Source organism: Dama dama, chromosome 9, assembly GCF_033118175.1.
Source record: "Dama dama isolate Ldn47 chromosome 9, ASM3311817v1, whole genome shotgun sequence".
Taxonomy (NCBI): Eukaryota; Metazoa; Chordata; class Mammalia; order Artiodactyla; family Cervidae; genus Dama; species Dama dama.
In genome coordinates, this window is record NC_083689.1 from 46,903,351 (window position 1) to 46,927,152 (window position 23,802).

At 60.0% G+C, this 23,802-nt stretch overlaps 1 protein-coding gene across 1 annotated transcript; it reads right to left on the minus strand.

Moving 5' to 3' along the window:
* Positions 1-1,801: 1,801 nt before the first annotated feature.
* REXO1 (RNA exonuclease 1 homolog) lies at positions 1,802-21,009 on the minus strand. Its single transcript, XM_061151274.1, has 16 exons — positions 20,838-21,009; positions 10,012-11,729; positions 9,140-9,244; positions 8,092-8,302; positions 6,308-6,471; positions 6,061-6,192; positions 5,860-5,983; positions 5,266-5,379; positions 5,019-5,156; positions 4,765-4,878; positions 4,133-4,206; positions 3,828-3,938; positions 3,297-3,412; positions 3,043-3,181; positions 2,769-2,889; positions 1,802-2,689 (listed from the first exon to the last, which is right to left on the minus strand). Exons 1-16 carry the CDS (start codon positions 20,992-20,994, stop codon positions 2,601-2,603), a joined length of 3,627 nt encoding a protein of 1,208 aa, XP_061007257.1. The 5' UTR covers positions 20,995-21,009; the 3' UTR covers positions 1,802-2,600.
* Positions 21,010-23,802: the final 2,793 nt, after the last annotated feature.

The window sequence follows — 23,802 nt, forward strand, 5'->3', positions numbered from 1 at the left end:
TCAAATGCATCAATTCTTCAGGGCTTAGCCTTTATGGTTCAACTCTCACATCCATACATGACTACTGGAAAAACCATAGCTTTGAGTATATGGACCTCTGTCGGCAAAGTGATATTTCTGTTTTTTTTTTTACATTCTGTCTAGGTTTGTCATTCACAACAAACTCTGGTCGCAAAGGACACAGGGGCAAGTCCTTTAGTGGTGGAATCTTGTAAAGCTTGCACTCAGTGAGGTGGGTTGGACCTCGTTGAAGCTGGGTGGGGCCACAGGGTTGGGGAGAGGCTAGAGGCAGAGGAAGGACGTTGGGGTGTTAGATAATCGGGAACTGAGTCTGATCCATGGGCCTCAGTTCTCTTTCATTCATCCCATTTCAATGAGCATCTCCTATGCACAGGTAAGAGTGTTTGGCGTCTGGTTGGGGAAGGCTGTTAGAACCACTGAGACCATCCTACCAGGAAGCAGCACAGAGGGTTACAGCCCGGAGTTTGCCTACTCAGCACCCAGCTAGGGCTCTGGGGGCCTTCTTGGAGGGGGCAGGGGTGGCAGACAGCAATGAGGCTTGGGCAGCATTCAGGCCACAGGTAGGGTACTTGGACCAGGGTGGGGCAGTGTGTGTGAGGCACTACTAAAGGTAGGGTCCTCTTAGGAGGGGCAAGTTTGAGGGTTCACAGGAGGTGATTAAGCTGTTTCTCTTTTTTTTTTTCAGTTCTACCACTTTATTGCTACCAACCCATCTCCCTCCACCCTCGTGCACACATGCTCAGTCATGTAATCCCATGGACTGCAGCCCACCAGGCTCCTCTGTCCATGGACTTTTCCAGGCAAGAATACTGGAGTGGGTTGCCATTTCCTTCTCCATGTTTTTCATATTCTTTTAAGGAACCTTCTGAAGAACAGAAATTAGGAAGGTACTTCCCCAACTTTGGAGTCAGTCCCTCCCTCTGGCCAGCTGTGACCCAACAGGCCAAATGTGCCTGTCCTGCCTTCCGAACTGATGTTGGGTGAATGAATGATGGGGTGGAGACACAACACAGGAGCTGACCGCCCCGTCAGAGCAGCAACCTCCGCCCCCATCTCTTGGGGAGCCCTGAACATTGAGCAGCGTCCCGCTCTTCCAGCCCTATCCAGGGCTTACTGAGAAACACCCTGGGGAGGGACTTGGACAAATTGCTCCAACAGCCTCCAGGAGACACCACCACCAGGGGTGCGCCTATGCAGAGGGCATTGGGTACTCAGCACCGCCCCTCCCCACATGGTGACAGAAGGGAGAGCAGTTTTCCAAGCAGGCAGAATCTGGTTTGCAAAGGCTCTTCGGCCTCTGTGAGCCAGTAGTTTTGGCAAGCTGAAAGCTTTCATCTCACTCCCAACCTGACCCCCTCCCCTGCATCTGGAAGCCCCTTCCCTAGTTGCCCAAGGCCTCCCTGGGGTACTCATGCTCTGGGGAGGGGGAGAGGGATGGAACCCACACAGCAATGTCCTTTGGAGACGTGCTTGCATCCTGTATTTAGAAAACCACTCCTTGTTCAAAAAAAGCAGGGGGGCGGGGTGGGGAGTCAATAGGTCAGTAGAATATGGGTCATAGTGGGTCCCAGAGGGTCAGGATCGTCAGTGGCTAGTGAGGGACAGGGGCCTGACTCTTGACTGCTGGCTGTAATCACCAGGACTGGGGTCTGGAAGCATGGGGCCCTGGGTCCACGAGGGAGAGCAAGGTCCTGACCCCCCACCCCCCAACTAGGGGTGACAGTGACCCCCACTGTACATGGAAGCCACACCTGGCAGCAAGAACACACCAGATGCCAGAGGCTCTAAAATCCATACAAACGTTTATTCTGCCCCTGCCTGGGGGGGAGGGGGTCTTGGAAGGGGGCTGTGGGGCTTTACAGACAGCCCCCAGGGGAGGGCAGGGCTCTGGCGGGAAGACAGTGTCCAGAGGCCAATAGGCCCTAGGGTGTCCAGAAGGTGAAGCCTGGGGGGCTGATGGAGGGGCTGGATTGGTTCCCAGAAGCCCCAGGGTCCAGGTAAGCTGGGGAGGCCAGATCCCACTGTCCAGGCCCAGGCTAGGTGGAACTCCCAGGTCCTGGTGGCCTTTGGGGTGCCGGCTGCGCTCCCAGCTCCACCCCCACCCCCCAGGAGGGAAGGCAGCACCGGGCTCTTGCTCCTCCGGGTGGGGAAGACAACTGTCAAGTCATCAGGTTTAAATTCAAAATAATAAAAATAACAATACAAAATAAAAAGACAAACCCCTGTCACAAACAAACCCTTAAGCCTGCCACCCCCGCACCCTCCACCCACAAGAAGGGGCACCAGCAGGGCCTGTGGGGATGGCAGGCCGGCCCTGCCCATGGAGTCAGCAGCAGTCTTAGAGGACAGAGGTCAGGGGCAGAGGCAGGGATGGGCAGGGGCACGGAGGGGCTCAGGGCTCCGGGGTCAGTTTCGGCGCTGGGCTCTCTGCCGCCGGCTCATCTGGTTCTCTCGGTTTTCTGTGTCTTGGCGACGTGGACAGGGTTAGCTCTCGAGATTTATTGCACTGTTTTGGAAGAGGCCTGGGGTAGAGGACGGGCCGGGGCTGTGGGAGAGGCGGGCGGGCGGGCAGGCGGCGGTCACCGCTTGGTCTTGGCGTCTTCTCGGATCTTCCAGATCACCAGGTGCATGCAGGCACTGGCATCCTCGCTGGAGCTGTGCCCGTCCACTGCAAGCAAACAGGTGTGTCAGGGCTGGGAGGCCCCCATAGCCCTCAGGCCCCCATGTGCCCGTGCCCCAGCACTCACCATTGTCCTGGATGATCTGTCTGAGGTAGTCGGCCATGAGATTCCGCAGGGAGCGCTTGTAGGGGAGGCCCAGGCGATGCGGGAATAACACGGACGTGTCCACCACGGTGCTGTGGATGACCTGTAGGCAGGTGGGCGGGCAGTCAGGGAGGGTCCCAGAGTGCACGCCGGGGCCTGACCTCAGACTCCACAGCTCCCTCCCTGGACTGAGAACAATCGGCCCTAGCTGCCTTCTGGGAACCTTCTGGGAATCAGGACGGAGGGAACAGGGTACCTTCAAGGCCAGCAGGTCACTCTCCAGACTGTGACCAATGAGGACGGTGTCTGAGCTGAACATGCTCAGCAACACGGCCTGGACATCCCGGAGCGAGATGCTCGTGTCTGCAAGGTCAGCCTCGGTCACTCCTGAAAACCTGGGCAGGAGGACAGAGGCGTTATGGAGCTGGGAGGCCCCAACCTGGGGCCAGGTGGGGACTGGGCTGCAGGCAGGGGTTGGGCTGTGATGGGGAATGGGCAGAGGGCGCGCACCTAGTGTTATAGTCAACAATCTCGTTGTCTGGCCTGACAAAGGTGTCGTACACAACCTGGAGGTCCGTGTCCACCACCGTGACGCGCGTCAGCTCCAGGCCGTACGTGGTGTAGGACTGTGGGGCCGGGGGACACGCCTCAGACGGAGGGTCCTGACAGCCCTTCCCGCTCCACAGCCCAGGGTCCCTGAGCCCCACAGGTGGCAACTCAGGCCCCGCTTTTAGATACGGAACCCATGCCAGCGGGCTTCCAGGGGCTTCTCTGGGGGGTCAGAGGGAGAGAAGAACGTGGGTGCCCGCCCTCCCCACGCCAGAGCCGAGCCAGAGGCTGTGTTGTGCACCAGGCCCTGACTCAGGTGCTGGCCAGGCTATAACATGAGCTCGGCAGGGAGGTGGACTCATTGCCAGACACCCTCTTCTTCTGATGCTGGCGCAGGCCCGAGGTTCTGCAAGAGGGACTGGGAAGCCTCTCCCTCCTGGGCAGCAAGCCCCCTGAGGGCTGAGGAAGTCCAGGGCAGCCAGGCCCACTCACCATCTCACAGTCGAGGGCATAGACTCCTGGATGCGCATCTCCTGAAAGCTCTTTCTCAAAAGTCTTCACAAACCCTTCTAAGTTTTCCTTCCGGCCATCCTGCACGTGTTGCTTGGGGTAGGAGGAAGGGACAATCAGGTGGTGGGCTCGGAAGGGCAAGGCTGGACTCGGGCTGAGCTGTGCTGGGCTGTGCTGGCAGCAGTCCTTTACCCAAGGTCCCCACACCAGGTGGGAAGATCAAGCATGGGAAAAGGGAGGCTCGGGGCCAGCACTCCCCAAGACAAAGAATGACCCAGGACACTTACCTTGGCGACCTGACAGCCAGTAGAGCCTATGGCAGCTGAGCAGCATGTGTACTGAGTCTCCCAGCCACCGGCCACTACAAACAGATGCGGTTAAGCAGGTCCATCCGACGCCCCGGCCCAGTCCACCACACCCGGTCTGCCCGGTGGCCAGGGGCTTCCCAGGCCCCTTCCCTAGGGGGGCACCAGGCCCAACCAGGGTGTGAGGGGCCGAGACCCCTGGCAGACCCCCTCCCACCCTCACCCAGCACCAGTTCTCCTCATTAAGCAGTGCGGACGAGCTTGGTGTGGCCCCATGGAGGCTTGCCCACCCAGAGAGGGTCTAGGGCAGCCAGCGGGCAGAACTTAAGGAGGCTTGTATGTGCCCGTGGTTGGGAAATGGCCACACTGGCGACAAAAGGAAGCAAGCAGCCACAAGACAGGATGAAGTCTTGGTTCCCTTGGGCCAAACTGCCCCTATTCTTCAAAGGCAACAGGGGTGGAAAGGGCACCCAGTGGGTGGGGCGAGAGACCTTCCTTTTATGAATGTTGTCACAGGAAGGCCTTTGGATTATCTTTCACATAAAAACCCACAGTCAAAAAAAGTTACAATCAGAGCAAGTGGCCAGCCCAGCCCAGCCCGGCAGGGGTCTCACCTCGGTTCCGGCGGAGCCGCCCCCAGTGGTAGTAACACTCCTCCTCGCGCATGCAGCGGCCAGAGGAGGACACGAGGTACTCAGCGCCGCAGCGGCAGCAGATCCTGCAGGAGGCTACCGGGTGGGGCGGTGTGCATCAGGCCAGCCTGCCTGGCCCAGAACTCTGTGTCCACACCCGCTGGCTCTAACACTCCATCCCCAGATGGACCCCTCCCCAGCCCCCGCACCCCAGGGCGGTGGTGCAGGGTACTCACAGTCCTTGGGTTTCTTCTCTTCAGCTGTGAAGATGATGGCGCCGCCAGGCTTCTCAGGGTGCGGGAAGGGGTAGCCATTCTCCTTCAGCTGGCCCTCCGTGAGCAGGTACTCCTTGAGGCGGCTGTACAGGGCGGCCCCTGGGGACACAGGAGAGACGGTCAGCCCGCGGCCACACTGGGGCCACACCAGGGCCCAGGCAAAGGGGGCTGAGAGCTGCCGGGGCAGCCCTGCAGAAGCCAGGCTCACCTTTCAGATCCTCCACACGGGGGCTGCTAGGGCGGCTGAGTGAAAAGCTGGTCCTGGCAGCCAACTTGCCCCCCAGCACCACTTCATGGGACACCACCCTCCGGCCGCTGGTTTCTGCAAGAGGGTAGTGAACACAGTTCAGCCTGAGTCCTTCCAAGTGCCCTGCTCCCCAAAGAAGGGAACAGCCTGACCTCCTATGACCTTAACTCTTTGGGGACCAGAAGGCTGCCTGGAAGCCCCTCCCCCTCCCTGGGGTCTTCACCACTCAGAAGGGAAAGGCAAGAGCTCCACACGGTAGGAAGGGGAGCCAGCCCGTGGCAGACGGAAGTGCAGAAGGCGCCAATGCATTCTGTAAGAAGCTTAAGAAGCACCCTCCTGCCTCAAGCTTTTGAAGAGGCCCCCCATTAGCAGCGGCCCCACAGTTCACTGAGGAGGACGGTTAACAGTGAGAGGAGGCTCTTTTGAGGGCGCAGGGCCAACATCATCCTCCACAGGAGCCAAACAACCGGGGACAGCAGAGCCTCTGTCTGACAGCCTCCTGACGGGAGGGGGGCTGCTGAAGGCCGAGGCCTGGGTCTTCTGGACGTGACTTACTGTTGAGACCTGCTCCGGCACCTGGGCCCAGGCCGCGCAGCTTCTTGAGGGTGTTCACAGCCACGTTCAAGTAGATGTTCTTGCTGGGGCTGCGGTCGTAGGCTACCTTCTCCTCGTTGAGCGCCTATGGGAGGACATGGACTCAGCCCCACCCGGCCCCGCCTCCCACCATGCCCCCTCTCTCCCACCCTCACCACGCACCTTCTCTATGGCTTCCTGGTTTGAAGAGCAAAATTTGAGGCACTCTTCAATAAACAGGTTGAGATACCGCTGGCGGATGACAGTGGGGACTTTGCCCCCGAACTCTTTTGGGATAATGGGCTTCTTTAAACTCTAGAGGAACAGAGACCAGCAGAGGGTGGCACGCTTGCTCCCACCTGACCCTGGCCTGACCCAGCTCAGGATCGACTCAGTTAAAGGGAGACAGCAGGCAGTACCGAGGGCTCACCTGTAAGGATGGGCTGTGCGCCACACGCTTGGGGGCCACGGTGGTGGTAGTCTTGGACGCCATGCCCGACAATGTGCGCGTCTTCAGGGGCTGGCTGCCTGGCTCGGGGCCACTGGGGGGCTGGCTGCTGCTGGCCGAGAGGGTCCTCTTGGCACCTGTGGGGGCTGCCGGGGGACAGGGGCCGTGAGAACAGGAGGAAAGCACGCCCATCACCGAGCTGCAAAGCACCAGGCGGCCGCGGCCGTGGAGCGCCAGCAGGACATGCATCTGGGAGCACAGGGGGAGGGGCCGGGGTCGGGCCCGAGGGCTGTGGAATGACATCAGGCTCTATCGGCTTTCGGGTAAGTCCATCGAGGGGGCAGGGGCGAAAATGGGGCTTCGGAGGCCGGCTCAGGCAAGGTCACCGCCAGTGTGGTGCGGCGAGTGGTGGGGGGTGCAGGGAGCCTCTGCCACATGTTCCGGCCCCTGACTCCAAGGCATGGAAGTGTGAGGGATGAAAGGCCCTGGCTCCCGGGATGAGCACCAGAGCATGCGGGTCAACCCCGGCCCACTCATTGTGACCAGCCGGCTGCCTGCAGCTGCCCCAGTGTTCTGCCACTCCCTTTGATGAGGTCACAAACCAGACAGAGGAGGGGGCCGCCAGCAGGGCTGTCTCCAAGGGCCCCAGGCGGAGCAGCAGCTGGCAGTAAGGGTGGGGAAGGGGCATGGGGACAGAGTGAGACCATGAAGGCGCGGACAGAGTGGTGACCCAAGCCTACCCACACCAGACTCAGCCATGAGGGAGGTGAGCTCCCCACCAGCCTCATCTCTAAGGATGCACACTTCTCAGTGATGCTTTCAGGGTCACGTAGAGTAGGAGGCATCGGCAGGTGAGTCCCCCTGACGCTTGGGGGAACCGCCCTGATGCCAGAGTACAGGCAGTGACACCACCACAGAACTGTCCTGTCATCGGAGATGACCAGACAGCCCAGAGTAAGATTAGGCTTCTGAATGTGCGCCTCAGGGCCATGGTCCAGGGCTGTCTCCCTGTCCCCTCGTGCCTGCTGGAGATGGACTGCATGGCTGCTGGGAGCTCTGGTTCAGACACCCTGAGGGGAGGGCCAGGAACGCCGAGGGCTTCTCCTCTGGGAGGCTCTAGCACCAGGAAACCTAAGGAGCCTTCAGACACCTGGAGCCATTTCCTCGGGGCTGGCTCTTAGACGGGTTTGGAAGCAGCAGCAAGGACACCCAGGGAGGTGGTCTGATAGCAGGGACTCCCACCCAGGGAAGCTGAATTCTCTGCATCTGGATGAGCCTCCAGGGGCTGCATAGCCCTGCTCCCTTAGCATGCCTAAGCCCCACGCTTGTCGGACTGTTGGGGTGTAACCCAGCTTTCAGACAAGCCCAAGTCAGAGGACAGTGGCCTCAGGGTGGGAGGTGAGGAAACCCAGCCCCAATCTCTACCCCACATCCACTGGTTTGACTGGAGGGTTAAGGGCCTCCAGAGCCACCCCCTCAGTAACACCTTGTGAGGTGCCACACCTAGGTGGGAGCCTCCTAGACCAGGCTGGCAGGGGAGGAGTGGAGAGTCACTCTGGGTCTGGGGACAGACAGGGAAGGCAGGAAGCCACCCTCGGACTCCCCAGGGTAGCCCCGCCAAGCACCTCCCACTAGCATCGGGGCTGCTTCACAGGTAAGCATAGACATCCAGCCAGCACTGCTCAAGGCCACAGCCCCTGACAGAGCAGGAGCCAGGCCGGGGCTCTCCCTGCTGGTGGCAGCATTCCCCAGCCTCTGGGACCCACCTGCGGCCAGGAGGGGGTTGGGGACATGGGCGATCCTCCGCTTCTCTCCTGGGGCCGAGATGTGGACAGAGCTCGGCTTCTCAGCCAGCTGCTGGGCGGCCTGGAGCCAGCCGGCTGACTCCCTCTGCGCCTGCTGGGCCCGTCGGTAGCACACCTCCTGGGCGGTCAGGGGCCGAGCAGGGGGCGTAGGGCCTCTCCTCGTGGGCTCCGCCTGGGTGAAGAATTCCAAGCCCAGGACGCTCTGGATCAGAGGTATCCAGAGCAGGCCTTCCAGGGCATCAGGACAGGGGCAGCACTGCGGGATGGGGCAGGCCAGCCCAGGGACCTTCGCCTGGGCAGGCAGGTGCCCTGGAGGGAAGCAGCTGGCCTTCATCTGAGTCTGCTGACCGCCTGAAGAGAACCAGCTGGTTTCCTCCCAAGTGTGCTCATAGCCAGGCAGGAACCAGCTTGGCGCTTCAGCACTCAAATTCACCATGACGCTCCACTCTCCCCGGCCCCGCCTAGCCCTGCCCTGCTGGCTTCTGCGTGCCCAGTCCCTTCAGCCCTTCTGCAGGCACAGGCTGTGTGTTCCCACCCACCCGCTAGAGTATATCCTGCTCGATCCAATCTTCTCTGAAGAGTACTTTCAGAATGCCCAGCGGGGTGCAGAAGGACTGGTGAGTGGATCACCTCCACTTCTGTCTTCTGCCCCAGCCTTCCAAGTGCTAGCTCACAATCAGCCCCACGGTGACTGACAACTGATCGTGTCTGTACACTACAAGGGAAGAACTCTAGACTCAGAGATGTGGCAGCACTTGCCCAGGATCAGAGCCCACCTCTGAACTCAGGCTGGGCAGTGTGACCCTGCCGGAGGGCTGCCCTCATCTGGTCACCACGCTCCACACTCTGCCCCCAGCACTCAGCACACCCTGACAACCAGATGTGGGCCCCAAGAATGGCTCTGCAGGACACAGGCAGAGCCAGAGGCCCCCAGAGCAAGGGAACGTGGGGAGGCCCTGCCTCTGTAGATGGGTGACTATTCCCCCAGGACCCAGAGGCAGACACTTACCTCCTTGCCTTGCTTGGAGAGGTGAGAAATCCTCCTCTTCTGCCCGGGAAACAGTGTGGTCAGGCCTGAATGCCCCTTATCTGCGGTCTTCTCCTCCTTGGGGGGCTGAGACACAGATTTGTCCCTCAGCGAGCCCACCCCACACCAGCCACAGTTCCTCTCGCTCATCCTGGCCTGGGGTACACCCCAGGCTTGAGACAGGAGCAGGTGGGAAGACAGTAACTGGCTGCCCGGCTGTAGAGGGGGTTTCAGGGTTCTCACCTCCCCCCAGAACACACACAGGCCCTGCCTCCAAGTGAGGACACAGACTTGGCACCCGGGCCCACCTCTCAGAGCCCCCAAAGGGTGAGTTCTGTAGACCACCCAGCCCATGCTCCCGCCCACCCAGCACAGGGACTGGTGCAGGTTCACAATTGTGGGAATGAAGGAAGAAATGGGAAAAGCAGAGGGCCAGGAACAGGGTGGGGCACTAAAGAGGGGGGATCAGAGGGTGGGGCCAGGGTCCCATTAGGGATCCCCCAGCAGCTGCACGTTGCCCGTGGGACTGGCTGTGCCAGCTCCATTCAGAGCAAAGCTCCCTCTGGTGGTGAGGTGGGGACACTGCAGCAGGAAACCAGAAAGGTGGAGCGTGGCTGAGTTTGGGGGTCTGAGAGAGAGGAGAGGGGAAAAGAGGGGAAACGGGTCTGCAAGGAATCTGGAAGAGGTGAGAGAGACAGGGGAGAAGCAGGATCAGGAGCGGGGGAAGTGGTAGCCATCAAGGAGTCTGAATTCTGAATGAGCTGAGAGGCTGACGCTGAGAAAGCCATCTCCACTGGGTGCTGGGCCTCTGGTCACGAGGGAGCCGGGGAGGTGCCCAGCTGGCCTGCCCTCACCTGCCGGGCCAGGCGGCCCTTGTCCTCAGTCTTGACGGCCGTTGACTCGTTGAAGATGCGCAGGCACTCCTCCATGGGGTCGGAGTCAAAGTCAACCTCCTTCTCCAGGGCCGAGTAGTCCACATCAGAGCCCGCCCCTGAGGAAGAGGATGAGGAGGAGGGGGGCGGGGAGGCCTTGAGGCGCTTGGGCGGCCCCTGCGCAGCCGACAGGCCCAGGCTGGAGTCCGAGTCTGAGTCCGAGTCCGAGCTGGAGCTGAGGCTGGGGGGAGCGGGAGGCCGGGTGGCCGGCGCCTCGGGTCGCGGGTCCTCGTCCTCACTCTCATCCCCGAAGAGCTCGGCATGGCTCAGGGCCCGCCTGGGCAGCTTGGGGGCATCCCGGGGGGCGCCCTCGTCCAGCGAGCGGGCCTTCCTCTCTGCCAGCTTCCCTGACAGGGTCTTCCCAGCCATCCTATCTGGTGGTTGGCGGGCTGCCCCCGGTGCGGGGCTCGGCAGCGGTCCTGGCCGTTCAGGTCGGCCTTTCCCTGAGCTGGCCACCGGAGTGGCTGAAGATGGCTTTTTCTTGGTCCCGTGGGGCCGCTCTGCTTTGTGCCGGGGGCTGCCGGCCTGCGGGCCCTTCCTGTCTGCAGTAGGCTTCTCAGTTGGCCTCCCTCGTGCACCATCCTTACCCTTATCTGTCTTCCGGACGCTGTCCTTGTGGTTGGCAGTTGGTGGCACCCCACTTTTCTTCTTAGGCCTCCCCTCCTTGGGGCTGCTGCGCTCTGGCGCAGCCCTGGCTGGTGAGCTAGGCTTAGCCAAGGGTGGCCTGCCTGGGCTCTGAGGCGGTGGCCCGAGATCCTCCACGTCACACTGCACCGCCATCTCCTTGGTCTCCCGAAGGCCGCCCTCCTCCAGCTCAGGGCCCTCCCTGGAGCCCGGCTTCCCTGGGGCCTTGCTCTCAGCACCCCCTTGAGCTCTTGGGGGGCTGGTGGTGACGGATTTGTCACCTGGAGTGACAGCAGCGTCATCGTCAGAGTCCGAAAACCTGGCGTCGCAGCTGCCAAAGGGGTCACAGGGCTTCTTGGGTGCAGGTGTGTAGGGCTCGCTGCCACGGGAGCACCTGGGCCGCTTGGGGGCCCTCTCGTCCTTGGTGCTGGCCCTGCTAAGCAGGCGGGCAGAGAAGTTGGACAGGGGGTCATACTCCAGGTCTGTAGACGGCTTCGAGTTGTCCACCACGTACTTGCTGCTGGAGATGGGGCGGCCGTACCGCCGGGGCTGGCCCACGGCCTTGGGGACATACTCCAGGGCACCGCCACCCCCTCCACCATGGCCCTGAGCCCGGTCTGGCGAGGCTAGAGAGTACTTGCAGCCAGGCTCAGCGGTGGCAGCCAGTGGGGTGGGCTGATAGCTGGCATCGGGGCTCAAAAGGCCATGGCTACTGGGGTTGTAATCGAAGGATAGTGGGAAGGCGTCCCCGTCCAGGCTGGTGGCGGGGCAGGCAGCAGGGCCATGGGGTGCCAGGACAGGGGCCTCGGCCGAACCACACTCCCGGGCCGTCTCCAGGAGCTCCTGGTAGCGCCTCTGCTCCAGCTCCACCTCAGAGCGCACGGCCTCAATGGCCTGGTTGACCAGCTCCAGCTCCAGGATATCTGAGCGGGAATCAATGCCTCTGCCCAGGGCGCCATTCTCCCTCTGTGCGGGGGGCTTGGGCAGCTCAGGGTTGTACGGGTCATAACCAAGCCCTGAAACAAAGAGGAGAAACAGCCATGAGCAGGCTGGTGCAGCAACGGCCCCCGGAGCTGGTGACCAGCCACTGCCTAATGCCAGGCCTTGACCCTTGGGGCCAGCAGGGAAGAGCAGAGGACCGGCCTTCCAGAATCTGCCAGGGCCAGGCCTATGGCTGGCCGCACAGAAACTCTGGCAGCAAGTCAAGGAACCTGGAGGGTCCATGCAGGTCCTACCACCAAGTAGGGTGTGGGGTACAGAGCCTGGGGTCTTCCTGACCTGGAACATGGATGGTGAGGTCTGGGGAGCTGGGCAAGGGTGGGCTTCCCACATGGCTCAGCCCATGCTGAAGCCATACCACGCAGCTCCCTGAAGCCAGGGAGGCAGGAGGACACTGGCAGGAGGCCCGCCAGCCAGCCAGCCAGGGCCAAAGGCACAGTGCACAGAGCCGTCTGACTCGGGGGCAGGGAACAGAAGGTGGCCTGACACAGTCCACCCAGAGCAGCAGGCAGACACGCACAGCCCTGCCTGGTGACTGCACCTTTAGGCTCTGTCCTCCCACACACTTTCTTGCCCACAGAGAAGTCCACCAGCGGTGCATACACCAGTGAGAACATGCAAAGTCCTGAAGTGTCGACTGTGAGGAGGTGGCAGCTGGGGTGTACGCAGGACAACACAGCAAACTTCAAAGGGGAAGCGAGGCACGCTGTCCCCCGAACGATGCCAAAGTGTAAGATATTCAGACAACGCATGACACGGGGAAGCACAGTGGGGTGGATGGCAGGGCAGGCATGGGACACACTCATGTCTGCATCAGAACAGGAGTGGTGGGGCAGCTGGTGGGCAAGCAGCTGCTGTTACTGACCCGCCTCCAGGGTACATTACACAGGAGCAGCCCAACACCACCCAAGCTGGCAGGGACCTCACAGGAGACTCCCTTATGGACAAAGGTGCAAAGCTCCTCCGTAAGATGTGAGCAGGTAAAGCCCAATGCTCCCAGAAGGGAGTGACACACTAGATTCAACTGTTTCGGAATTTTAAATGGTTCCTGGTTAGTGTCTCCCAGACACGAGTCTGTGAAACTCTGAAGAAAAAGTGACTTGTTTTGATGCCCTGTGCTTGGCCATGCTCCAGGAGCCTCAGGATGGAACTAGCTGCGCCCCCACTCTGGGCCTCTGACCTCAAGAACCGCCAGAGGAAACCCTGTGCTCTTCTAAGGTACCTGGTGAGGGGGGCTCTTGCTGCAGAAGCCCCAGGAAATGCATACACCCCTGAGAAAGGACGCACAGGACAACTGGCGCTACTGCAGGACAAGGGTGGGTAGCTGGGCTGCTGGAGGACCAGGGGGCCAGGGGTGCAGGTTCCATCACAGACCTACTCTCCGGCTTTTACCCTGGAACCTATCTCTCAAGTGACACTTGAAAGGACGTGTGTATCTGTGCTTCAGACCACCAGAGACACACCCAGCCTGCAGGTTATAGACAGAATGGTAAAACTGAGTCGCACAGGCCATGGCAGGACTGGGTGCTGGTGACTGGTCAGAACAACACAGCCACTTGCCCCTCTGCCCGAGAAGAGGTTCAAGATGAAAGGACCATCCAGAGGTCCAGAGAGAGGGCCAGAAGCCCCCAAGGGCAGGATCCAGGGCCCTCCCTGCAGCTGACCCTAACCCACAGCGGGCCCACAGGCACTACCACAGACCCACCCCAGCTACTTGCGGCCCATGTGAACAGAAAAGCCAGCGCTCTCCCCTCCCCTCAAAGTCTTGGCTGCCCAGCAGAGTGGAGGGCCTAGAACACAAGCTGGGGGGCACTGACGGGGCATGTCCAGTAAGGGATGTGCTGGGTCCTGCAAGTCTTGGGGGGCCTCCAGCCCCAACCCCCCTCACTCCCTGACCTCCCTTCCTGAGGCTGAGATGGCTCCCAGTAGCAGGGCTCATCTGGGGGAAACGCCCCTCCCCCCAGAGGGGTTCTAACGGATGGAGGTCCTCCCCACTCTGACCAGCTCTGGAACAGGCAGCAAGGTGCCCCAGCAACACAGAAACCCCCCGGAGTGCCTCATGCCCTTCTCATGCCAGAGTTCAGACCTCTGCACTTCATGAAGTGACAGGAATCCCATCACAAACAAGCCTGCACTTGCGAAGCAAGGAGAGGAAGGAGGTACCCAAAGGGCCAGGCCACAAGAGGGCAGAAGGCCGCTGGGCGCCCTGATGGGGAGAGGAGCTCCTGCTCTCTGATGAGGGCCTGCACTAGCGTCAGGGGGCTTCTTGAGGGCAGTACCCCCTCCACTTCCTGCAGCCTCCAGGGCCCAACTCAGACTCTGCCAGGGAGTAAGCCCCTGGCCAGGCCCAGCCCCCGAGATCTGGGCATCCCAGAGCCCTGCCAAGGTGGGATGTTTCAGTACCAGGGAGGCTCCCTCTTCACATCCCAACAGGCTAAATTGAAAAAAAAAAAAAAAGAAACAGCTCTAGGAGAGGGGCAGAGGATCTAGGTCAAGACCCTCCCCTCTAAGCCTCAGTGTCCCTGAGGTGACATAAGGCTACAGGTCTAGGCACATTAAGCACACAGCTGCCAGGGCTCAGCCACAGCCCCTGCGGCTCAGAAATGAGTGTGTGGGGCCCAGAGTTTGACCCCCATGCTCCTGATGAAGCTTCTGGAGGCCTCTGGGGGGAGGCAGGTAGATGGAGAAGGCATTTGTGATGCTACCTAGCCCCCACCCCACCCTGCCTCAAGTGACCGGCCCTCAGGGGATCAGAAGGAACTGGAGAAACTTCCCAAGAAAACCTTTGCCAAGCAACAGGTGACCCTCAAAAGGTGGAGAGGTGCTGTGGCGCCACAGAAGCACCTTCCCGTTATTAGGGAATTAATCTGGCTGGAAGCCAACGGGCGCTCCTTTGGGGTTTGTACCAGGGAAGAATGCCTTTGGTAAACAAGACTAATTGGCTGTTTTTCAGCAAGGGGTCGACTCTCAAGCTGACTGGGAAAGCTCCTGGAAGGCCTGGCTGCTGGGGTTACTCTCAGAAGTTCCTGCCCCAGACCCAGGGCAAGAATTGGGCTGCCAAGCGGGGCCACCACTGAAGAGACACCCTGGGGAGGCCCCTGGGAAGCTCCTGGGCTGTCCCTGGGCCCGGTTTTTGTGCGCCAGCCCCCTCTTGGTTTTGGCACCCCGGGGCCGCTCTCCCTGTGACCTGGTCCCAACACGCCCTGGTCACCAGCTCCAGGTGACCAGGCATCCAGCATGGCAGAGCCCAGGCAGGCTGTCCCACCTTCAGCCCGGAGCAGACACTCATGGCCACGGTGCTCAGGGAACAGATCGCCCAGAGCCCACTTCGGGTGGAAGGACAGTGTGGGGTGGCAGCTACCCCAATCCCTCTGAGCACTGCCCTCTGCTCCCCCTACCACTCTCAGTTGAGGAAACAGTCCGCAGACACCCGGCCCGCAAGCTCCAGCTGCAAGTGCAGTTAATGAGTAGACAAGTGGGCAGGAAGCCCCCATTGGGAGGCACGGGCCCCAACCCAATTGACTCTAACTCTGAGGCCTTCCTCTTTAATCCTCACGCCCATCCTGCCTGCTGTGACCCCCTCACAGAGGAGGCTGGGACTGGGACAGTGCCATACCCCAAAACCCTGGCTCCCCTCCCCAGACAAGAAGACCCAGTGCCACCTGATCCTCTACGGTCTGAAGGACTCTCTACCACACTACCTTCCCCTTACTCCTCTGCCCCCATCAACAGACAATATGCATGTGGCAGTGCCACTCCCTACTTTGTGCCCTGGTTAGACAACAGTGGGGACTCCTTCACCCCAGGGGATGGTCACAACCCAAGCGGGCAGGTCAGGGGGCCAGGAAGAGACAGGCACCATCCCTGCCACATGAGAGATGAGTAGGACAAAAGGACCAGTCAAAGGAGAGCAACAAGGCCCACTCCTTCGACAGGAAGCTGCCCAGGCGGCAGAAGCCTCGAAGGCAGAGAGAGGAGGACTATCAGCTTCCAAGCACCAGGCAGACTCCTATTCATCCCTCAAAACCCAGCTCAGCAACTGCTTGCCTGGGAACATTCGCCCGACTTGTTGCAACCACAGGTGCCAATGGCTCGCTCTCCTGAATTCTGGCCCAGATATGTGCTGCTGGACACTCCTTCCCTCCCAGAGCCCCCCCAGGTGGTCTACAGATGAGTACTGAATTCAGACAGACCTGAAGAGCCCTGGGAGGGTGCCAGAGCCAGCTCCAGATTTCACAGCTGACGCAGAGGCTGGGTGGACCATGCCTGTGTGTGTCTGGCCGAGCTCACAGCTAAGATGGCCAAGGCCCCCCGCCCCCACCAAGAGTGCTCAGGTCTGCCAGCCACCCGTCCTGCTCCCTACACTTTTCTGGGCTTCCAACCCTGCCTGCCACCTGTGCAGACTGCTCGGGGAGGGGTCAGCCTTCACAGAAAGCCTCAGCCATGGACCCATCACCCTAAAACGACGGGCACAGTTTTTGCTGGGAGTCAGATCACACTGACAGAAGTCGACCTTCCACACAGGGATGGCTTCAACACCAACAAACCAAGTTCCTGAGCAACCACTGTTCAAGTGCAATGCTCTGGTCAAGGGGATTCTGAGGGAGGAGCCAGGGCAAGAGGACGGCAGGGCAAGGATACCGTGCAGGACACCTGGGTGAAACGGGAGAGGCGCACTGCTTCTTGAGGGGCCTACATCACGACCCCACCTTGCAGAAGGGGTGGCCAGAGCAGAGGCGGTGACACTGAGCAGTGGGAGGCTAGGCTCCTCACACCATGGAGGATGTTGCTCCAACACCTTCACCTGAGGCGCTACTCCACCTGCAGGGCTGCAAGTCTGCCATGGCGCTTGTGCCTCCCCTCTGCCAGATGCTCTGGGGATGGGGTGCACTCAAGCATCTCGCATAGCTCCCGAGCTCTCCGGGCTGCTGTGCTGTCCTCGCCGATCCAACCCTGGCGCTTGGGTTGCTCTGCCTCTCACCTTGGGTTCCGGAGGAGCTGGGAGGGCTGGTGTGGCAATTCTCGGGGTGGCGCTCTCTCAGCAGGCCAAAGCTGGCTGGCTCAGCCCATCCTCAAATACAAAAGCAGGCCAGGGCTGGGACACGGTGCAGGCTCCTCCATCTCGCTTGGCAGCACGGACACTTGGAGTGGGACAAGGCCATGTGTGCAGGGAAAGGGAGCCGGCCCGGGCACCGTGACACGCTGAGCGGCATCCCCGGACACCCCTTCCCCCACCCCGCCGGTGCTAGGAGCCCCCTACTTCCTGACAACCATAGGTGTGTCCCCGGGAAGGTCAGCATGAACTCCAGGCGAGACACTGCTTTGCTGACACTAAGCAGAGAACCCTAAAAATGCAAAACAAAAAAAAACAAAAAAAAAACAACCCAGCTCTGGAGGCAGGTATATCCTTATTCAAATGGCCCGAGCCTGGATCTGGGCAAGAAGGCCAGTCTAGAAAGCTCCCCAGGTGCTTCAAGAGGGGCCACCAGGTGTGGGAACCAGAAGCACGGGGCAGGCCTCGCACCTCGCTGGGGTTTCTGCAACCTCGACAGAAAGACCCAGCTCCCAAGAAGAGCAGGGTTACAAGCACAGGAAGGACAGACCACGTCCCAGGCTGGGAGGAGGCACAGCAAGCCTGCTGATGCAGGACTGGAGGCATCGCCACATACACGACCCATCTCCTTTGACTTTCCAGCATTTTCCTGTGTGTTTATAATGAACATTACTCTGAGTCCCAAAAAAAGCACTCTGAACAGAGATGACTTAGCTGGGATGGGACACTGCCTCTGAAGACAGGGGCTGCACGACCCACTGAATCTAGACCGCCCTCGTCCTGGCGTAAGAAAGGGATTCATGCTGCTCTGAGAACCCGCAGCACCTTTCCTCCACTCCCTCTTCACAGAAAACTCAAGAACAATGGAACAATGGAACCACCCACTGGATGGCAGTGCAGGCTCCTCCCCTGGGAGGTGGCAAGCCTGTGTCCCCTGAGCCTGGTGGCCCAGCTCCCTTGGCTGAGCTGCACTTGTGCACACAGCTCCCCAGGAGGGGTGGGGAGGTGAGAATGATGACCAGGGGTCTTTTCCGGGGTGCTCCTGCCCCCAGGGAACACTGGGTGAAGTCTGGGCGCACCTGTGCTTATTAAGACTGGGGGACTCCTGGCATCAAAGAGGTGGGGCCAGAGAGGCTGCTCCACCCTGCACAGAGCCCAGGATGTGCCCCTCCACGGCTCCCCACCAGTTTCTGGTATTCTTCATGGTTCCACCCTCTCCCGACAAAGTCAGAGGCCCTTGACAAGCCTGACCCAAGACCACACCTGGCGGCAAGCTAGGGAAGCCCTGGGGGTCGTCAAGTACCCGGCCAGACCTTCAGATACACAGGTGACACTGCTCTCTGCTGGGCTTTTCTCTCCCAGGAAAGGGAGGAAAGGGTGTGTATGGCTCACTCAGGAAGAGAAAGCACCAGACAGAGGAACACTTTGCTTCTGCCTCTGAGCACGGCCATCAGGGCAGTGGGGAGTCATGCCCTCGTGAATCCTGCTGGCCCCCAGCCCATGGGGAAGGCAGCGAAGGGCTACTGCCCCTTCAGAAGCACGCACTTCTCTGGCTGCACCCTCCCTTCCCACCTGACTCCTGGCCCTTAGCTTCCCTTAAGAAGCAAGGCTTGCTCTCAGAACACCACACCACAAGGGTCCCCCAGCGGACCTCACAAGGGTCCCCCATGTGAGACCCAGGGGAGCTGCGACCACCACCAGCTGGGGCCCCCCTGCCTTCCAGCACGAATCAGGGATTCCTCCGGCCAGTCTTCGGGAGATTTCAGTGCTCAGGCCCTGCAGCATGGGTGAGGCCCTTCCCTGGGTCTCACAGCTGCCTCTCAGCCTCGGGACACAGCACTGAGCCCACACGTGATGGGCACCCAAGTGCCCAGCAGCAGGAAGTGAGGCGGCAAGGGCCTGACCGCCCTGATCCGACCCCATGAGGCGCACTTACCGACCATGTGTACACAGGTGCATGGCTTCCCCTCTCTGGGCCTGTCTCCTCGTCTGTAAAATTGGGACAATTGTCCCTCCCACCGGTTAAGGGTCATGAATAAAGAGCATGCCTGAGGGTGCACGGCAGTAACTGGGCAACCCCAGCGGAGCATGGGGGTGGGGACCCTGGAGCACAGGAGAGCGGATCTAAGGGCTGGAAAGACTGGGATGGGCCCTACATGGGCCTCAGGGGGCCGGCAGACCAAGGCCGGAGGTGCTGGAACCCCTACATCCCGCCTGCAGGCAGTCAGTACCATCTGCATCCCTGCCCAGCCCACCCTGGCCGAGCATCTGCTCTTGGGCCATGTCAGTCTGCTCACGGGGACCCAGCCAAAGTCTGGCCTGTGGCTGCAGCCTCTGCAAGCCCCACAGGAAGTGTGCCTGTCAAAGTCCAGAACAAGGGGGAGCTAAAAGGTGCAGCGGTGGGGGGTGGGGGGGGGAGGCACACCTGAGCACGCCACAGAGGAGGAAACAGCATCAGAGAGACCCCACAGCAAGACGGAGGCTGAGCTGCAGGAAGAGACCCACCCCTACCCCCCAGAGGAGAAGAGGACTGCTTTTTCTCACCTGCAAAAGGAAAATGCAGACACTGGGGTCAGGGGTAGGCAGCTGCACTTTTTCCTGCGGGAAAGTGAAGCAGACAGGACCACATCACCAATGGGTTCTCAAAAATGACACTTTGGGAAACTGGCCATTTGTGATGCAGGAAGACATCAAGAGACCAATGAACTAGAAAGAATACACGAAGAGATAAATCAGCACTCTCAGATGGCTGGAAGTCAACCTGTGGGCCTGCAGACGAGTCGCTGCCCAGGGTCTGAGGGAGCCGGCCTGTCCAGTTTGTCCATCCCCTAAACATCAGGGGCTCTCTACAGAACACCATGCAGACTGCACCAGCATGTCTAAAGATGCAGCGAGAAAGTGCACCAGGACAGGGTGACCACCAAGGAGCGTCCCACACTCAGGCCTGAAACTCAGGCACCTGTGGGCACAGCTATCTTCCTTCCCTGAGGGAAGGTTCCCAAGAGCCAGGCCGGTGTCCCACCCAGGTGTGGAGCCTGACCTTGAATGATGGCATCTGGGCAGCTGATGCAAGGCCAATGGGCCAAGCAAAATTTAGGGTGGAAATCTGAGACAATTCTACCCCCCCCCCTTTTTTTGGGGGGTGGGGGAAACAGGCCTATGACTTCATACAAGCAAGGATGCTTCTCAAGTAAAAAAGCTCTGAGATGAAGATCTGTGTCTTAAGCACAAAGAGAGGATACTGAACAAGGAAATCTGGGTCTGATGGAAAGAGGGAGCCAGGCCCCGAGAACAGGGGCCACAAACGGAGCCTAAATTCGCCTGAAAGGAATGACACACATCTTCCCCGTGGGCCTTTCCTTGTGATGCCCCTCTTTTTGCCCCCGTTCTTCATGTCTCTGCTCAAGGCCCACACCTCCTAAGAGAAACAGTGCCTGCCTCCTGGCAGCTCTCACCTGAACTCTGTGACATTGACAATCACCACGCAGAGACACGCACAGCCTCTGAACGTCCTCTCGGAAGTCTGTCCCCCATCCCAACACACACACACACACGCAATCAATCAGGTTTGACTCCCTCCCTGACCGTAGCATGACACACGGGGCTCGACACCCAGTCGGAGAGCTCCTAAACAAGACTCTCTCGACTCCGCTGTTGTCAACAGGGGCGGCCACGAGCAGAGGTGCGGCGGGGGAACGAGCGCGGAAGTAAACAACTGCTGCAACCAACACCCCGGGCCGGGGAGGGGGCGGGAACGGTTCCCCCGGTAGGAGTCCCGAGCCTGTTGACCAGTGCTGGCCACGCTCTTTTCCCGACCCCCACGCGCTTCACGCTCGCGACACCTCTAGGAAGGCAGGTCCTCTCATTGTTTAGGTTTTACACTCGCCAAAACGCAGGGTCAGAGGACCCGAGACCGGCACTGGGCTCCGGGGTGGGTGACCCCGGCTTGGAGGGACGTCGCTCGCGAGTATACAGGGAGAGGTGAGCGAGGAACGGGAAACCAGGGAAGCCCGGGCGCTGGGGTCCAACCCGCGACGGGGAACCGAACTCGAAGCGGGCAGGTAGACATTACCTGCTGCGGGGGACACCGCTCCACCTTCGCCGGGCACGCCCGGGCCCCGGGCCCCGCGGTGCCGGAAGTGGCAGTAGGGCCGCCGGCAGGGTCCCCCGGGCGCCCCAGCCCAGTAGGGGCAGTCGATGGCCCGGAAGAAGCCGGTGGAGCGTAGCATGGTCCGTCCCGCGGCGGCGCCCCGGCCCGGAGCCGCCGGGCCCCCGGGCCCCCTCACTGGCGCCGCGGTCGCCGCCGCCCGCGCCTCACGGACCCCGCCGCCGCCGCCATCTTGCTCCGAGGTCCCCGGAGGCCCCCGGGATGCTGCCGCAAGGGACCCCGGGAGCGGCTGCCCGAAGTGCGCCTGATCAGAAACGCCTGCTCCCGCGGGACCGAGACGGATCGCAGGACCCTGGTCTGAGACAGATGGCCCCCAAGGGAGGGATAGAGGACACAGGCTGCCCTGTCTGAGGCCTCAGAGTGCCTCGCCGGCGCCTCCGGTGGGTCCTCTAGCGGCAGCAGCGCCATCTTGAGCCCCAGGCCCTTGCGGCGCCAGGGCTGTCCGAGGCGCGCCTGATTAAAAAAAAAAAAAGCCCCTCACTGACCCGCTACGGCTTATTTGCATTCAATTTGCGTTTTATTAGCTTGTCTTCCTAAGGCGCCCTCTGCTGGTCTACTCGAGTTCTGCAGATGCATCTCAACCGCACCTGAGTTACCCAGTTCAGGCTCTGAAACTCAACTCGGCCCGGTTGATTCGCAGTAAGTGCTTCATTTCTCCCACCTGGACACTTGCGGCAGTTAAATCTCCAGGTCCACTAGAGGAGACCTGTTCCGATTCATTCATTGGTATATCTAATATTTGAGCACCTACTGAAGATCAAGGCCATGCCACAAAGTATTTTATCCAGTTGCCAGATGATGGACATTTCAGTGGTTTCTGGTTTTTGTCTATGGTGAATTGTGCTACTGTGAACATGCATCTATATGTATCTGACCACAAGTTTTGTTTCAGTACTAGTTTTTCAAATGGTGTAAATGTGCTTGTTGCCCGTTTAAAAAATTGTGGGAGGACTTCCCTGGCGGTCTAGTGGTTAAGACTGCGCTCTCAATGCAGAGGCATGGGTTTGATCCCTAGTCAGGGAACTAAGATCCCAAATGGCTGCGGGGTGCGGCCAGAAAAAAAAAAAAAAATGGGGGGGGGAAATGGTGCAAGAAACTACAATTTCCAGGCTGTCCACCATCTGGCAATTACCAAGCATCTCCCTAGCTCAGCCAGCTGGCCCTGCAGACACAGAGGCTTGAGACCCCCTCACCCCCGGGGATCTCTCCATGCCTCTCCTCCACTGCCAAAAGTAGGGTGGGCTCCTGAACAAAGCAAATATCCTAACCCTGGTGGAGGTAGTGTCTACATTCGGACAGACAACAGGAAATCAGTAAGTGAGATATCACAGTACAAGGTGAAAAGTGCTATGGGGTTGGGGGAGTAGAAAGGAGTAGGAAGTTCAGTCTCTCAGTTGTGTCCCCTTCTCCTCCTGCCTTCAATCTTTCCCAGCATCAGGGTCTTTTCCAATGAGTCAGTTCTTTGAGTCAGGTGGCCAAAGTATTGGAGTTTCAGCTTCAACATCAGTCCTTCCAATGAATATTCAGGACTGATTTCCTTTACGATTAAACAGAGTAGGGGGCTGGGAAAAGGGAGTGGTCCATGTAGTCCTGTGGGAAAGGTGGGATTTGAGCAGTTCTGAAGAAGGAAACAACGCTGAGCAGACACCTGGTGGAAAGGCATTCCAGGCAGAGGGCACAGTACGGGCAAAGGCCCAGGGGCAGGACTGCATCAAGCTTATCGGAGCAACCGCGGCGGGGAAGCCGGTGTTGGAGCAGAAAGAGCGAGGGAGGAGGGGAGAGCAGGAAGGGGACCGGGCAGGTCATACAGGGCCTTGTGAGCCTTGGGGAAGACTTGGACTTTACCCAAGGGAGGTGGTAGCCCTGAGGGCTGTGGGCAAAGGAAACCTGACTCAGGTGCTCAAGGGCGCCCCCTGGTGGCTGTTATGGGCGGCTGTGGGTGCACCAATCAGGGAAGCTGGACTGGTTCAGGTGAGCCACGATGTGGGACCAGGTGGTGGCAAAAGAGAGGGGAGAAGTGAGTCGACTCTGGATACGTTTTGAAGGTAGAGCTCCAGGGAGATTTCCGGAGGTACTAGATGTGGATGGTGAGCCAAAGCGGGGAGTCAAGGACGACCCCAAAGATTATGCATGCTTGGAAAGATGAATATGCAGTAGGGGAGGGGTAAGAACACACTGGGCCCGAAGTTGAGGGTGCGGCTGGCGTGAACCAGGGGTTGTCTTTGCACAGGGGCACCTGAACCTGGGGAGGGGGGCTAGGGGTCCCCGAGATCACCTGCCAATGGAGCGTCTAGGAGGCAGAAATCCTCCTGGTTATTCCGGGACACGGGGAGTGCGTGCAAGAGAGATTTAAGGGGGTTCTGAGCTTGCGGACCTAGCATTCCAGGAACCCTGACGCAAAGAAGCAGAGAAACCTGCCAGAGCTGGAGTGGGACAGAGATCCGGGGAGGGAGGAGGGATATCTGCGGGCTTTCGGGCCATATTCCAGTAAGAAAGAGAGCAAGAGGGAAGGGGGTTCCGGAGGGTAAGACGAGGGCCACGGGTCTAGATTGGAGCGACCTTGGCGGTCCCAAGGGCAGGACCCTGGGGAGAAGAATTAACGGAGCCGGTGTTGCAATGCCGGGGGCGACCACCAGGTGGCGGGGCTGCCGCCTTCTCGAGGGCGGGAAGTAGCAAAACCCTGGGGGAGTGTCTGCGCTGCGTGTCACCGCAGCCCCACTGTCCTTCCGGGCTCTAGAGATGGCTGGAATCTGGGGTGCACCTTTCCTAAGAAGGGGATCAGAACTCTCACCAATTTCCCAAGGCAACTTCCCCTCCCTTCCATTTGGGAGCCGGCATACAGCAGGCATACAATACAGGAGCGGCCCGA